Source organism: Oncorhynchus clarkii, chromosome 9 (genome assembly GCF_045791955.1).
Source record: "Oncorhynchus clarkii lewisi isolate Uvic-CL-2024 chromosome 9, UVic_Ocla_1.0, whole genome shotgun sequence".
Classification (NCBI taxonomy): domain Eukaryota; kingdom Metazoa; phylum Chordata; class Actinopteri; order Salmoniformes; family Salmonidae; genus Oncorhynchus; species Oncorhynchus clarkii.
Window position 1 is genome coordinate 43,544,897 of NC_092155.1, and position 17,682 is coordinate 43,562,578.

Sequence of the window (17,682 nt, forward strand, 5' to 3'; positions counted from 1 at the left end):
AACCAGGATTGTTTTTTGTCAACACAATATTCACAGCAAAGACAGCCTAGTTAACAGTGGGTTAACTGCATTGATCAGGGGCAGAACGACAGATGGTCAGTTTAGGGATTCGAACTTGCAACCTTTCGGCTGCTAGTCCAACCACTAGGCTACCCTGCTCTAACCACTAGGCTACCCTGCTGCCCCAGGATAAAAAGAAACAGCCAACAGAAAACATTTACATGGAAATACTGTTTTATTGTTTGTAAGAAACTTGATTCAGCAAATAGGATTTCCCGTTGAAGAGCAGGAGAGAGAAAGCAAAAAAAGAGAACAAAAAAGGTGGCACAAGGCCCACAGTGTACAAGAATGTCAGCACAGATTGGTGAGAATGTCACAGTGGAGATCTGATGAGCACCACTGATCTTTTGCACCCCCAAAACATATGGCCTGCTTACAGTGTGTGCTGTGAGTAACATCCTTCCACTCTATTCTAATCATTGAAAATATCAAAATAAACAACAAAAAACTTTAAAAAATGGGAATCAAAAGGCAAACAGAAAGTTGATCGAAGTTAGAGGTTAAGATTGGCAAAGGGTTAGATGAAGAGGCCATTGAGGGGTTGTCCCACTTGCATATAAAATGGACGTTTACAAAGACAATGAAAGCATTCCAAGTTGACTACTGTAGATGCATGCCAGACCTCAAAACGCCTGGATAGGTGTTTAATATCAGCAAACCACATCATATGGCATAGAAAACTGAAGCCCGACTGCGCAGACGACGACGTGGCACACAACCATTGGTTGATGCAATAAAACACCTTTAAATGTAGTCAGCCTGGAACAGACTAGTGTTTCTAAGATTTGTCTTGGCAAAACCCCTCAATATCAGCCATCAGACTTGTTTAGTCATCAAACCACAAGCTAGATGTTTGAAACACAAGAGAATGTGAAGTTCTCAAACTTTCAAGCCTATATCACTCAAAGTTGTTGAAATCTTAGTGCGGAGATATTAACCGGAATTGCGGTTATTTTTTCGTTTTAAACAACTAGTTGCCTGACATCGGTTCAATTATTTGAATTACATTTGGTTCATTTTTTTCTTCCTTTGATCTCAACGTGCACATTGCAGTTTCTCTATAAATAATAAACGTGGTAATCAACTACAATGATCCATTGCGCATAAACGTATCCAGTCTGTTTCTTTTAGAATGCGCGATCGTGAGGGATATAGCGCAGCTGTTGCTTCGAGCAGTATTTCTACCTGAAAATACATGCTCCAAGTGATTGATAGTTGGTATTCAGCGATCAAAGTATGCCTTATTTACTTGGAATAACTACAAAATAGTGATTTTTAGATAGCATATGCAGCAGAGCTGAAATGACTTAGAATTAAATGAAGTCATCAAATAAAACCAATGTAATATACACACACACACAACTGAGATATTTCATTAAAGGAAAGTAATATAATGTTAATTAAGCAATAAGGCAGTGTGGTATATGACCAATGGCTGTTATTAAGCAGACGCATCGTGGAGTGCCTGGATACAGCCCTTAGCCGTGGTATATTGACCATATACCACAAACGCCCGAGGTGCCCTATTGTTATTATAAACTGGTTACCATCGTAATTAGAGCAGTACAAATAAATGTTTTGTCATACCTGTGGTATACTGTCTGATATACCACAGCTGTCAGCCAATCACCCGTTTATAAGTGATAAGCAGTAATGAGCAGTCACTACCATAATGGGACTTAATTGTTGTGTTCTGTGTTACAGCATTCAACCCAAATAATCAAAACCGAAATCCGTGATTGTTTTCTATTAATCGAAATGACCCTCGAAAAGCACTAAATCGCTCAGCGCTATGGAATCTGCTGAAAAGGATGATCGTCACAATTAGTATCTGTGTATTAAATATACACTTTCATGTCCCAATACGTTCCGGAAGTGGTTATGCCCAAAAAGTTGACACATTGAATTAGGGTTGTGGTCCTGATTAAGCAATAGACAAACGTAACAGAAAATGATAATTATGATACCAGGCATGAGTAAGGATTTTGCATGACATTCAAACTTGGCCTGTCAGTGTCGAAGGCATAGAAAGGGCCTGTTTTAGTGCCAGAAAACTGAAGTACCCTGCAATGTTAAAATGTGTGCTGCTCCCATGTGGACTCCAAACCAAATGGGCAATTACCTAAGAAAATCAGAAAATCCCCATCATGAAAAGCGAATGATGCCTCGCTAAACGCAACCGATTGATCCTATTGCTGCTCCCATTGTCGCATTATTGTACAATATAAAACATTATTTAACGAGCCCTGCTAGGAGGCAATACCTTGGACTGAACAGTTATGTATTGCTAATCATTGGAGAGGTCATTTCTATGAAGGTATTTCATTCAAACGTTGGGCGGCACCAGTTAGATTAAGAACACCAATTGGAGGTTCATTACACATCAATGAACCATCAACCGTATAAAAATGTCATTGGCTTTCGTATAACCGGAAGACTGAAAGTCTATATAATAGCTTAAAATACCCAAACTTCTGCCAGATTCTCTACACATCTTTATTTCAGAGCAGCAGAGAGAAAAAAAATTGATAAGAGCTTAAATTACAATACTTTAAATCGTATTACAAACATCTGCCAAAAAAAAAAAAAAAAAAAAGGAGTACATCAAAGTCACATCTATGTAGGTTATTAATTTTTTTAATATTTTTTTTTACTCATTAAGAATAAAGCAATTCAAAAAAATAATCTGATCTTCTAGCGCAGACTGGCAGTTCTATTTGCATATCAGCGTTTTGGGCCTCAGAACCTGTCACTGGTGCAGTTGCTACATGATCAAAACAAACTCACAACTGGAGTGTTAAAACATGCTACAGAACCAGGAGTATTCTGTTGAGATTCTGTTGAGTAAGTAGAAATGAAAAAAAAAAAAACCCCAGCAAAGTCACTCACCTTTCACATTCCCTAAGAGGATGAATTAGACACGAGAGGCTAAATGAAGTTAAAACCTCCATCCCCTGCCAACTGACAAATGATATATCGGGAGGGAGAAAAAAGACAAAAAACCCAAAGCAGGTAGTTTGGGATGGGCTTGGGACCAGGGGAGTATCTGGCATCCACAGTGCCTTCCAACAGCCAAGAGACAAACAAAACAGATAAATCACGCACAAAGTATTCCACCGTAAACTTGTAGTTCTAACATGTTTCTTCAGCATTAAATATTGTCATGTTATGAGCTGTCCTGTATCTTTGAGAAAATAATGATAATAATAATAATAATAATATCCACTTTCCTGGAATAAAGAATAGCACTATTTAAAACAGGTTCATCTCCAAACTGGATGAGACCAAATTAAAGAATTTTGAAAATATGAGAGTTGTGGTTAGTGAAGAAAACAATTCTTCCACAATAAGTACACTAACCTTTCATTGAACCCATCTAAAACACTATCTCTATTGAAATGATTAGGAACTTAGTACATTTTCTCAGACCCATAAAACAATATACATGTGGGAAAGACTGTGATAATTTGGGAAACAAGTCAACTAAGAAAAATACAATGTACAAAAGTGAGTGCAGGTGCCAACAAACTTTTAACTCCAATTCCCGGAAGAGACAGAAAATTAGGGAAAATACCAAGAAAAAAAGCAGAATCTTAGACTGACAGTTCACTCTTCTGGACCCAAATAGAGAGCCAAAATAGTCGCCTTCTTCCAACATGATGCCAAGACCGACCCTGGCACAGGCCAATAGGATGACCCGAAGAAGGGGCTTCAGAGGTACTTCACACTACTTATTTCAACTTGATCTGAGAGACAATTTTTGTTGTTGTTGTTGATATAGTCTATTCAGAGACCAAGCAATGAATAACATGATCTGGATGTTTAGGGTGTGTTACGCAGGGTGAGGATGGGAGCTGTTGTAGCTGATTGAAGGGGCTGGGAGGAGGGGGAGTAGTATTAAAAGTTGCACGGTCCAGTCTTGAACATTAGAACTCCCCGTGGTCCTCTGACTCAGCGTCCGGTATGACGAAGCCCTCCTGAAAGCACAGACAGATGGATAAAGAGAGTCGAAATACTCACATTTTGATCTAAACCTGACATGTGTCAAATACTTCTTAAAAAAACACTTGCGCAGCGTTTGATTTGCCTGGTAGAGGCAAATAAAATAGTTGGAATAGTGCCAAAAGTGCAAACCACACTAAATCAAGCGCACCAGTGTTTTGACATTTATTTGACTCAGATGAATGAGTTTCGAACAGACTGAACCAATCATGCGCGGCCTGATGGAGGGAAACAGCACAGTTTGTCCAAGCTGTATGATCGTACTTTAGCATTCCACTTGAGCTACATTACATGCCAATCCACGAATGGAATTTTAGAGGGCATCAGCAGTTGCTTGAACACAGGCTTAAAATCTAAGAAAGCTAAAGTTGACCCACGAGGCTCTGCGTGTAACGTTTACTAAACTCACGTCTGTGGCGTAGAGTATATCTACAATCCTCTGCAGTGTGGGGTCGCCCTCGCCTTCCTTCTCTTGGCAGATGAGCTCAATGTTCCTCAGTTTGCCAAAATAGAAGTCCCGCTCCTTCTCCATGTCCTGGATGGTGGACTTCAGTATATTCACCTGGGAGGGAAAGGGCAATATGCATATCTGAACTTTTGCTACAACTTCAGCCAAACAATATGTGAATACAGCAATTGTTTATTCTAATACATGTCAAGGCACATGAATGGAAGGATGGATGACAGTACTTCCTGGATGAGTTCAGCCCGCTCCTCGTCACCTCCGCCAGCCCCTGGTCTTCGTGCCGAGCTGGGCGCCATTTTGGGTGCTACCTTGGCAACTGCTGCCCGCTGGGGTGCTGAGGGGAACAAGCAACTAATTAGAATGAGATGGGGAGAGGTTGTTATTGACAAGCTCAGTAGATTTCAATATGGAAAGAGTCATCTCTCGACTGCTTACAGCAGTCAGTTTCTCTCAGCGTTTCTATTCTCCCTCCAACCCAAAACAATTTGGTTTTCGTTGCTTTCGATTGACAATTTTAGTTCAAAAGGTCTCAAGATGTTGATTTTTGGGGCCTTTGTGCCCTGCCTGGAACATTATCTAGGGGAACCTTCTCCTAAAAAAAATAAAAATACAATCATGGCACAGGCTGAGCCACCACTCACCAGCATTGAGGATCTTTTTGGGTTTGTTGAGGGCAGACACGGCAGGGCTGGGCATGGTGTCTTGGCCCTGGCGAGCCTCCACAGGGTCGTACTCCTTCCCATCGTAGTTGGCATCAAAGAACTTCTTGAACCACTGCACATACTCAAAGTTGTCCTGGAACTTGCCTTTTATCAACTTGTCAACAGGGATGATCTTGAGAGGAACAAATAACCATGTTAGTGGATTCAACACCACAAAAATGGGCTAGATAAACACTAGTGGATGGCAACGCCAGACACAGTTGATTTAGCCTAAACATGCATTGCAGAGGTAACTACCGTTAAATGCTGAATGAATATGGATAGAACACAGACTAGGAGGATTGTCTGAGCCGTTGAATTGCGACTCCACCTGGTCCCTGTACTGGCAATCAAACAAGCAAAATGCCAGTTCAGGGAATTCAGGGAATTCAACGGGTCAGACACCAGACGTATGTGGCAGGATCTACAGGAAATCGCACGCACTACAAAAATAAATCCAGCCACGTCACGGAGACCGACGTCACGCTTGCAGACAAACTAAACACCTTATTTGCCCGCTTTGAGGATAATACTGTGCCACCGTCGCAGCCCGCTAACAAGGACTGCAACCTCCCCCTCTCCTTCGACATGGCTGACATGAGTAAAACATTTAAACTTGTTAACCCTCGCAAGGTTGCTGGCCCAGACGGCATCCCTAGCCACATCCTGAGAGCATGTGCAGACCAGCTGGATGGTGTGTTTACGGACATATTCAACCAATTCCTATCCCAATCTGTTGTCCCCACATGCTTCAAGAACTCCACCTAACTGGCCACCCTAGACCCACTTCAATTTGTTTACCGCCCCAATAGGTCCACAGATGATGCAATCGCCATCACACTCCCCTATCCCATCTGGACAAAAGGAATACCTATGTAAGAATGCTGTTCATTGACTACAGCTCAGCATTCAACACCATAGTACCCTCCATGCTCATCATCAAGCGGGAGGCCCTGGGTCTCAACCCCACCCTGTGCAATTGGGTCCTGGACTTTGACAGGCCGCCCCCAAGTGGTGAAGATAAGAAACAACATCTCCCCTTCGCTGACCCTCAACACTGGGGCCCTACAAGGGTGCGTGCTCAGCCCCCTCCTATACTCCCTGTTCACCCACGACTGCGTGGTCATGCACGCCTTCAACTCAATCATCAAGTTTGCAGACGACACAACAGTAGTGGGCCTTAACACCAACAATGACGAGACAGCCTACAGGGAGGAGGTGTGGGCACTCAGTGTGGTTTCAGGAAAACAACATCTCACTCAATGTCAACAAAACAAAGGAGATGATTGTGGACTTCAGGAAACAGCAGTGGGAGCATCTCCCTATTGACATCAAAGGGACAGCAGTGGAGAAGGTGGAAAGTTATGTTCCTGGGCGTACACGTCACTAACTGAAATGGTCCACACACAGACAGTGTGGTGAAGGAACAATAGGGCCTCTTCAACCACAGGAGGCTGAAGAAATTTGTCTTGTCACCCAAAACCCTGACAAACTTTTACAAATGCACAATCGAGAGCATCCTGTCGGGCTGTATCACAGCTTGGTACGGCAACTGCACCTCCCTCAACCGCAAGGCTCTTCAGAGGGTGGTGCTGTCTGCACAACACATCACCGGGGGCAAACCACCTGCCCGCTGACAGCACCCGATGTCACAGGAAGGCCAAAAAGATCATCAAGGACATCAACCACCCGAGCCACTGCCGTTTCACACCGTTATCATCCAGAAGGCGAGGTCAGTACAGGTGCATCAAATATGGGAACGAGAGATCGAAAAACAGCTTCTATCTGAAGGTCATCAGACTGCTAAACAGCAATCACTAACTCAGAGAGGCTGTTGCCTAAATTAAGACCCAATCACTGGCCATTTTAACTTAATAAATGGATAGTCACTTTATATAATGCACTTTAAATAATGCCACTCTAATAATGTTTACATATCTTACATTACTCATATCACATGTATATACTGTGTTTTATACCATCTACTGCACCTTGTCTATGCAGCTCGGCCATCTCTCATACATATACTTACATGTACATATTCTCATTCACCCCTTTAGATTAGTGTGTATTAGGTAGTTGTTGGGGAATTGTTAAATATTACTGCACTGTCGGAACAGAAGCATTTCACTAAACTCACATTAACCTCTGCATGTGACAAATAAAATTTGATTTGAGGGACTTCGTCATGACACTTGAAGGGAGAAAATCCAGACTCAATTTTTTGCTCTCCATCTCACACACTCGACTGTGCAGTAGCAGAAGCCAACAAATACGCCATCCAACTACTGGCTGAGAACTAACGACTAACTAACAGAGAGGAGTCTGTATAGGATGCCAACAGTCCCCTCTCTTCTGGCACAGGAAAGTAAATATCAGTGAGCCACAGTAGACAGAGGCCATGCTAGCTCAGCAGGAAACAATTAGCAAGCAGTGCCAGAGAAGTATAAAGCAGGGAACTGTACAGTTTAAAAAACAAAACGGAAGCAAACAGGAAAAAAACAGGGCGGGACCTACCCGAATTTCTCCAATTGAAACTCGTTTGCATTTTCCGTTTGGAGTAAATGGTTTGTGCAAAACGTTTTTCAACAGAATCGCCGTAATGATTACACACACACACTATGGGCAACTCAGATGTATAAATCCAAATGAGAAGCCAAAGATTAGGATATTAGGTTTAGAGAACATCTAAGAGACAAGTAGGCCATGTCTTTCGGTTGTATGAATTCCTGTACACACTGGGTGGTGATATTGAAATGGTTAATATATTGCAAGACGGGCCTCCCGGGTGGCGCAGTGGTTAAGGGCGCTGTACTGCAGCGCCAGCTGTGCCATCAGAGTCCCTAGGTTCGCGCCCAGGCTCTGTCGTAACCGGCCACGACCGGGAGGTCCGTGGGGCGACGCACAATTGGCCTAGCGTCGCCCGGGTTAGGGAGGGCTTGGTCGGTAGGGGTGTCCTTGTCTCATCGCACACCAGCGACTCCTGTGGGGGGCTGGGCGCAGTGTACGCTAACCAAGGTGGCCAGGTGCACGGTGTTTCCTCCGGCACATTGGTGCGGCTGGCTTCCGGGTTGGATGTGCGCTGTGTTAAGAAGCAGTGCGGCTTGGTTGGGTTGTGTATCGGAGGACGCATGACTTTCAACCTTCGTCTCTCCCGAGCCCGTACGGGAGTTGTAGCGATGAGACAAGATAGTAGCTACTACAACAACAATTGGATACCACGAAATTGGGGAGAAAAAGGGGTAAAATTAAAAATAAAATCCAAAATAAAAAAAATATATATATTTTATTTTTTAAAATTTTACCCCTTTTTCTCCCCAATTTCGTGGTATCCAATTGTTGTTGTAGTAGCTACTATCTTGTCTCATCGCTACAACTCCCATACAGGCTCGGGAGATATATATATATATATATATATATATATATATATAGCAAGACAACACATGGTAAAGACAGGAAGCAAAAGGATTAATAGATACATATGCTTCAAAAGCAACCGGTTCAACAGATGAAAAAACAAATATACGTAGCCCGGCAAATAGGTACAGCTCTGGATGTGGACTAGAGATGTGACATTCAAAGTCACAGTTACGGGGGAACTGCAGAGGGGTCACCAAAATTATTTGTTTTAAACAGAGAGAACAGATTATTGTATGGGACAACAACAAAACATTTTTTACTGAGGAAATGAGTTTATTTTCCTTTTGATAAGAGATTAAAATGCAATGAATTGAAGGTTATTTGTTGATGTCCTGTCCGGGGGTGTCCTCGGATGGGGCCACAGTGTCTCCTGACCACTCCTGTCTCAGCCTCCAGTATTTATGCTGCAGTAGTTTATGTGTCGGGGGGCTAGGATCAGTTTGTTATATCTGGAGTACTTCTCCTGTCCTATTCGGTGTCCTGTGTGAATTTAAGTGTGCTCTCTCTAATTCTCTCTTTCTTTCTCTCTCTCTCTCTCGGAGGACCTGAGCCCTAGGACCATGCCTCAGGACTACCTGACATGATGACTCCTTGCTGTCCCCAGTCCACCTGGCCGTGCTGCTGCTCCAGTTTCAACTGTTCTGCCTTATTATTATTGGACCATGCTGGTAATTTATGAACATTTGAACATCTTGGCCATGTTCTGTTATAATCTCCACCCGGCACAGCCAGAAGAGGACTGGCCACCCCACATAGCCTGGTTCCTGTCTAGGTTTCTTCCTAGGTTTTGGCCTTTCTAGGGAGTTTTTCCTAGCCACCGTGCTTCTACACCTGCATTGCTTGCTGTTTGGGGTTTTAGGCAAGGTTTCTGTACAGCACTTTATCAGCTGATGTACGAAGGGCTATATAAATAAATTTGATTTGATGTAAAAATCAAAATGTATATATTTTATGGTTGTATTATTAGATTTGGGATGTGGTTTTGGAGAAATTATTGGGGACAAATTGGTTCCCCATCAATTCTGCTGGGGAAGAAAATGGAGTCCTCGCTGAAAAAGTTTGAATACCACTGCTCTACAGCCTAGGCTATGCTGAGAGGGAAAATAGAATAGCCTACTTACTTTGTCAACACCCATTCTTTTGAAGCCAGCTTGCAAGATCTTGTAGTTGTGAATGAATTCGTGCTCTAGTTTTGCAGCAAATTTGACTTTCTTCAAAGGCACACAGCCGGGAAAAAGCATGTCCATGAACTGGCAGTAGGCCGCACCTTTAGAAGACAGACACACCAGGGGTCATCACAAATCCTATTGAACTATTCCTCTTTGATCACACAAAAGAAAATTAGGCTAAACCTTTAGGCTACATCAATTATAGGATTTACTTTCATTTACTCAAGTATAAGCAATCTCTGCCATATGATGTAATGCAAGAACAAATGCATTTGTGCCATCCATACCCATCCACTCACCTGAACATAACAGCTCTATCTTGGTAAGGTTGATCTGTAACGATTCATTAATCCATGCAAGCATGTCATGACGACTCAAATTGTCACTGCACACTGAGGTTGAGTAAACGTTCACAGCCATTTTCTGTTGAAGCACAATGGAGAGATTTGTTTTCAAGTGTATGTCACGTTAGAAAAAGCACAAAGTTACTAGCTAGTAATCATGTCAGCGGCACAACAGGTGCCACCTAGCACTGGTTCAGTGGGGGACCATTTCTGAAATGAGGAGAAACGATCATTTCAGTTTTGCCTAATAAAATCAGTACTACTAGCTAAAGATTGTACCGTTTCTGACCTGTCTTGCATGCCAGATACCGTTAGTTAGCTAGGTAGGGTGGGCCTGAAAAGGCTAACAACAGTAGTCAGCTAGCCAGCTAACCAGCTAACACCAAGGTAATCAGAGCCAGCGTTAGCTTACTAGCTAGTTATAACACCACCAGCAAGCCTGCTAGTATGAGCTAAATAGCTAGCAAGGTAGCTAAGTTACTACATAGCTTTTTGAACTAGCAAACGTTACTGTATCAACTTAGCGGACGTTTGAATATTAGACATGCTAGCTAGTTATATTTAAATAGTTAGCTAACTAGTGAGTAAACTAACGTTAGCTAGTTAGACAACTGTCAGCTGACTTATACTGAATGGTTAGCTACCAACATGTCCCCTGCCCAACTCAGAAGGCTAGCGTGCTACAGCTAGACTCCCAACGACAGACGCCTCCCCGGCCTCTGCGCCCCCGCCTAGGCATCAACTATACGGCTAGCTAGCAAAATGGCAAACAAAATAATTACCTTGTTTTGGAATGTCTTTCAGAACTCTAGGTGTTGCTAATATATTAATTCAACGTAAACTGTTTCTCATATAAATACAGACGTCAATGTTTGCTACTATTTTCTTCTCCTGGTAGCCAGTTCCGAGTTCAATAATGCCGGCGACAGCGGGTTGATTCCTTTCAGCGCGACTGCGTGCGTAGCGATGGGGAGCAGCTTGGTCGGTGCTATCTGGAATCCTTGGGACGTCCTTACCACATCGAAGTAGAAATTTTAAATGGTAGGGACGTCCCAAGGATTCTAAATAGCACTGATCGGAGCAGCTTGGGCGAGGCTAGACCTACAGTCATTGAGCTAGAACAGGGTTTCACAAACTCGGTGCACGTTTTTTTTGTGTGTGTGTTTTTTTTTTGCCCTAGCACTACACAGCTACAACGCTGGGCTAGACTAACGCTTTCTGTATCAACCAACCTTTATACATCATTATTACTACAGGCAACATACTAATTTGAAACACTGGCATCCAGGACCTCTATAACAGGCTGTGTCAGAGGAATGCCCTAAAGATTCTCAAAGACTCCAGCCACCCATGTTATAGACTGTTCTCCCTCCTACCGATCTGCATGGCAAGCAGAAACCAAGTCTCGAACCAACAGGACACTGAACAGCTTCTAACCCCATGCCACAAAACTGCTAAATAGTTAACCAAATAGCTACCTGGACTATCTGCATTGACTCCAACCCCCTTGCACTAACTATTTTGACTCATATGCTGCTGCTACTGCTTATTATTTACCCTGTTACCTAGTCACTTTATCCTTACCTATATGTACATATCTACCTCAATTACCTCATACCCCTGTACATCAACTCAGCACTGGTACCCTGTGTATAGCCAAGTTATCATTACTCATTGTGTCATTTATTCCTTGTGATATTATTTTTTATTTTTCTCTCTGATTTGTTGGTTAGTGCCTGTAAGTAAGTGTTTCACTGTTAGTCTACACCTGTTGTTTTATGAAGTATGTGACAAATATGATTTGAAACGCTTACTTTACATTATTTCTTTACACTTTACACCGGTGGCACAGAGTTTGACAGTGGTCTAATTCTACTTAATGTACTATCACGGTGACTTCATCCCTTTCAAGCCTTTATTCTCCTATTTGGTTGTAAAGTAGTCACCAAAGGCTCCTTTGTGCTATGAAAGGGACATTTCCTCTGAATGGCCTCTTTTCACGAGACATGACCCTACACACTCACAATGCAATATATGCACGCATGCACAAAACGAGAGAGAGAAGAGCAAGAGAAACACACAAATTAGATAATCATCTACATGGACATTGGGGCATTTCCAGTGAAGACATTCCATTTGGAGCTCATTATGATAAAAGAACAGTGGTTGTTCCCAGTGCTGCACGGCTCGCTGCTTTGAGCTAGGCCTGGCTCAAATGTGAATATTTTACCCGAAGATCTTGTGGGCAAGTATAGTAGTTTAGCTTTTAAAAATATAAATGCAACATGTAAAGTGTTGGTCCCATATTTCATGAGCTGAAATAAAATATCCCAGAAATGATCTATACTCACAAAAAGCTTATTTCTCTAAAATGTTGGCATATCAAGAAGCTGTTTAAACAGCATGATCATTACACAGGTTCACCTTGTACTGGGGACAATAAAAGGCAACTATAATGTGCAATTTTGTCATACAACACAGTCACAGATATCTCAAGTTGTGAGGGTGTGTGCAATTGGCATGCTGCCTGCAGTAATGTCAGAGCTGTTGCCAGAGAATTTTATGTTCATGTTTTCGACCATAAGCCATCATTTTAGAGAATTTGGCAGAACGTCTAACAGGCCTCAACTGCAGATCACGTGTATGGCGTCGTGTGGGTGAGCGGTTTGCTGATTCCAACGTTGTGAACAGAGTGCCCCATGGTGGCGGTGGCGTTACGGTATGGGCAGGCATAAGCTATGGACAACAAACACAATAGCATTTTATCGATGGCAATTTGAATGCACAGAGATATCATGACGAGATCCTGAGGCCCATTGTCGTGCCAATCATCCGCCGCCGTCACCTCATGTTTCAGCATCAGTACATAATTCCTGAAAGCTGAATATGTCCCATTTCTTCCAAGGCCTGAATACTATGTCACCCATTGAGCATGTTTGGGATGCTCTGAATCAATCTGTATGACGGCGTGTTCCAGTTTGCGCCAATATCCAGCACAGCCATTGAAGAGGAAAGTGACAACATTCCACTGGCCACAAGCCACGATCAACTCTATGTGAAGGAGATGTGTCGCGCTGCATGAGGCAAATGGTGGTCGCACCAGATACTGACTGGTTTTCTGATCCACACCCCTACCTTCTTTTTAAAGGTACAGTGCCTTGCGAAAGTATTCAGCCCCCTTGAACTTTGCGACCTTTTGCCACATTTCAGGCTTCAAACATAAAGATATAAAACTGTATTTTTTTGTGAAGAATCAACAACAAGTGGGACACAATCATGAAGTGGAACGACATTTATTGGATATTTCAAACTTTTTTAACAAATCAAAAACTGAATAATTGGGCGTGCAAAATTATTCAGCCCCCTTAAGTTAATACTTTGTAGCGCCACCTTTTGCTGCGATTACAGCTGTAAGTCGCTTGGGGTATGTCTCTATCAGTTTTGCACATCGAGAGACTGAAATTTTTTCCCATTCCTCCTTGCAAAACAGCTCGAGCTCAGTGAGGTTGGATGGAGAGCATTTGTGAACAGCAGTTTTCAGTTCTTTCCACAGATTCTCGATTGGATTCAGGTCTGGACTTTGACTTGGCCATTCTAACACCTGGATATGTTTATTTTTGAACCATTCCATTGTAGATTTTGCTTTATGTTTTGGATCATTGTCTTGTTGGAAGACAAATCTCCGTCCCAGTCTCAGGTCTTTTGCAGACTCCATCAGGTTTTCTTCCAGAATGGTCCTGTATTTGGCTCCATCCGTCTTCCCATCAATTTTAACCATCTTCCCTGTCCCTGCTGAAGAAAAGCAGGCCCAAACCATGATGCTGCCACCACCATGTTTGACAGTGGGGATGGTGTGTTGCTTTTACGCCAAACATAACGTTTTGCATTGTTGCCAAAAAGTTCAATTTTGGTTTCATCTGACCAGAGCACCTTCTTCCACATGTTTGGTGTGTCTCCCAGGTGGCTTGTGGCAAACTTTAAGCGACACTTTTTATGGATATCTTTAAGAAATGGCTTTCTTGCCACTTTTCCATAAAGGCCAGATTTGTGCAATATACGACTGATTGTTGTCCTATGGACAGAGTCTCCCACCTCAGCTGTAGATCTCTGCAGTTCATCCAGAGTGATCATGGGCCTCTTGGCTGCATCTCTGATCAGTCTTCTCCTTGTATGAGCTGAAAGTTTAGAGGGACGGCCAGGTCTTGGTAGATTTGCAGTGGTCTGATACTCCTTCCATTTCAATATTATCGCTTGCACAGTGCTCCTTGGGATGTTTAAAGCTTGGGAAATCTTTTTGTATCCAAATCCGGCTTTAAACTTCTTCACAACAGTATCTCGGACCTGCCTGGTGTGTTCCTTGTTCTTCATGATGCTCTCTGCGCTTTTAACGGACTTCTGAGACTATCACAGTGCAGGTGCATTTATACGGAGACTTGATTACACACAGGTGGATTGTATTTATCATCATTAGTCATTTAGGTCAACATTGGATCATTCAGAGATCCTCACTGAACTTCTGGAGAGAGTTTGCTGCACTGAAAGTAAAGGGGCTGAATAATTTTGCACACCCAATTTTTCAGTTTTTGATTTGTTAAAAAAGTTTGAAATATACAATAAATGTCGTTCCACTTCATGATTGTGTCCCACTTGTTGTTGATTCTTCACAAAAAAATACAGTTTTATATCTTTATGTTTGAAGCCTGAAATGTGGCAAACGGTCACAAAGTTCAAGGGGGCCGAATACTTTCGCAAGGCACTGTATCTGTGACCAACATATGCATATCTGTATTCCTAGTCATGTGAAATCCATAGATTAGGGCCTAATTAATTAATAAAACTGACTTCCTTATATGGACTGTAACTCAGTAAAATCTTTTAAATTGTTTCATGTTGCATTTATATTTTTCTTCAGTATATATGAATTACTATAAGAATATATTTGGATTATTACATTTATATCACAAAGTTGCCATTTGTGGAATCACCCAATGCAATTGATTTATGTTACCATAAAATACAGCCATGGCATAAAAAATAAATACAAATATTTATATTAATCATTTCAATTGACAAAATAGGACATATAGTTTAACAACATAGCATATATTTTGTGAATTACACATGATTCTGTCAAAAGCCTTCTTTCACACAATCAAGGAACCATTTAAAAACACGCAATAGTTGTCCAAATAATTTACGTTATTGTCATACAATAACAATTGCAGTTCTATTTACAAAGATATACCGTGCATTCGGAAAGTATTCAGAACCCTTGACTTTTTCCACATTTTGTTACGTTACAGCCTTATTCTAAAATGTATTAAATTGTTTTCTCCCCCCATCAATCTACACCCAATACCCCATAATGACAAAGCAAAAGCAGTTTTTCAGATATTTTTCAAATGTATAAAAACCTACAAAACATAATTATCACATTTACATAAGTATTCAGACCCTTACAGCGATTACAGTCTTGAGTCTTCTTGGGTATGACGCTACACCTGTATTTGGGGAGTTTCTCCCATTCTTCTCTGCAGATCCTCCCAAGCTCTGTCAGGCTGGATGGGTAGCGTCGCTGCACAGCTATTTTCAGGTACCTTCAGACCATTTCAAAGTTTGGGATCCACAAAGAAATTCTGGAGTAGCAGGTAAATCATATATATATATCATAGGTCGCATAATGTGAGTGGGCGAAAGACGTGCAATTATGGGTCTGGCGCTCTCCTGATCTGCACCTTAGGTCCAAATATTTTTTTTGACATGACAGATATTTTTGTCGTATTTTGTATAGTGAGCGGTGTGCTACAATGTGACTTCTGTTACTTGGTCTTCGTTGCTCGGCTACAGCAACAGAGAAGAAGGGGCAATGATGACAATTCTTAAAACCACGGTCGATACGACACATCTGGAAATCGTGGGACAGGCAGGGGTCTAGGCAGGTTGCAATGTGAGTAAACTCGTGTAATGTGAGCACACCGGTCACAGACTTCAGGATGACAAGATTATGCAGACAATTCCCATAATGGGAGTACTCCCAAAATGTCAAGATTTTTGTCGTTGTCTAATGTATGTCAAGTTTAAGCATCCTTGCTGAACCCAACTGTCACTCCAGGGGATTACACCACAAAGGGCCAGCCATTGACCTCTCCCCCACCTCTGTTGCTGAGGAACTAGATGTGCTTGGGGAAGCCGAAGATCCTTGAAGTGACAGGCAGTAGAGAAGAGAAAATTGTTCAAGAGTGACTGCACTTCCTGATTAGGCCTCATCCATGACTGAAGCCAAACAAGAGTTGTCTTAGGGTGAGGTTTGATGTGGGTGTGTTATGTTCACATATTGTACCTTGTTCTTTGTCACATAGCCACTTCCTCAAAATAGTCACTTCCTGAAAATATCAATCAAGAAATCTGTCATTAATTTCAATGTTTTTGCAGAAGAGGTGTTAGTCATGCAATTCTAGCTAAGGTTTTTGGTGTAATATTTCTCAGGTAAAAACATGTGCATGAAAAACTTGTCAGTGCACTGCATGCAGCCTATCGAGTCAGGAAAGTCTGTCTGCGTGCTCAGGACTGATTTCTGAGAACAATAACATATCTACAGCGTCGTCATCTGCAAGCTGTCAAACTATCGTAAATAAAGTATAAGCTGTTTATCAGTGCCCAAAATCACTTGCTTGCTAGCTAAGATCCAACTCTGTGTTTGTCAATGAAGCTTACAAGTAGTAGCTAGCAGGCACATCGAGCAGCCAGGCCACAATTAGCTTATCAAGTCACTGGCAAGTGGTGACGTGTGTGCTGCAGTGCCGTTTTGTTTTTTACAACCTATCAACAGAGTATGTGTCTGTCTAGCAGTGTTTCACAAGGAATCGTGTTACAAAACAGGTTGTGGGGCACATAAGATGCTCTCGAATGTGTTTTGCAATATTGACACGTTGCAGTTGGGATAAAAGTGGGCGTTTGATCATCTCAATTCTAATTTTGCCCAATAAAGTGGCAGACTGGAGTGATTGACACGATCAAACATATCAGCAAATGGCCACTCCATAAAGGGCTTAGGGCTAAGGGTTATTTCAACATAACGTTGGCAACGTGTTGTCTTATGTAAGCAAGTCTTAGGCTCTGTGTAATGCGCAGGTTTGTCTCACTGTCTGGAGGTTTTGGCTGCTCTGATTGGATAGAGTGCATGCAGCACAGATGCTTCTCCGGTGTTAGTGGGCACTGGGCAAGTGGCCATATTCATAATCCATAACCAACCTCCAGTAAGTCGTGACTAACTCATTTACAAAACTCTGCTTTGGACAAAACTTCATGACCAAAATGATCCTATTTACACTTTGTAGTCAATTTTGACACTACACTCTAGATCTTAAGTGTTCTTCAGCTGTCACAATAAGAGAACTCTTTTGAATAACCTATTTTGGCTTCAGGTAGAACCCTTTCCACAGAGGGGTCTACATGGAACCAAAAAGGGTTCTCCTATGGGGACAGCCGATGAACCCTTTTGGAGAAAAAAAGTCAGAGTG

At 42.1% G+C, this 17,682-nt stretch overlaps 1 protein-coding gene across 1 annotated transcript; it reads right to left on the minus strand.

Annotated features, from left to right (window-relative positions):
- Positions 1-216: 216 nt before the first annotated feature.
- Positions 217-11,293, minus strand: LOC139416363 (microtubule-associated protein RP/EB family member 1-like). The gene is made up of 7 exons (XM_071164900.1): positions 10,945-11,293; positions 10,118-10,241; positions 9,771-9,916; positions 5,170-5,362; positions 4,753-4,862; positions 4,472-4,624; positions 217-4,037 (listed from the first exon to the last, which is right to left on the minus strand). The coding sequence occupies exons 2-7, from the start codon at positions 10,236-10,238 to the stop codon at positions 3,987-3,989; spliced, it is 774 nt and encodes a 257-aa protein (XP_071021001.1). The 5' UTR covers positions 10,239-10,241; positions 10,945-11,293; the 3' UTR covers positions 217-3,986.
- Positions 11,294-17,682: the final 6,389 nt, after the last annotated feature.

What these genes read in the sequence shown, in the direction of transcription:
- LOC139416363 (XM_071164900.1), bottom strand. Translation starts at nt 10,238, where the DNA reads ATGGCTGTGAACGTTTACTCAACCTCAGTGTGCAGTGACAATTTGAGT. An exon ending in AAAGAATGGGTGTTGACAAA is followed by an intron (nt 5,363 to 9,770) that starts GTAAGTAGGCTA and finishes GTTCCTCTCAAG; the next exon opens with ATCATCCCTGTTGACAAGTT. An exon ending in GGGCTGAACTCATCCAGGAA is followed by an intron (nt 4,625 to 4,752) that starts GTACTGTCATCC and finishes TTTCCCTCCCAG; the next exon opens with GTGAATATACTGAAGTCCAC.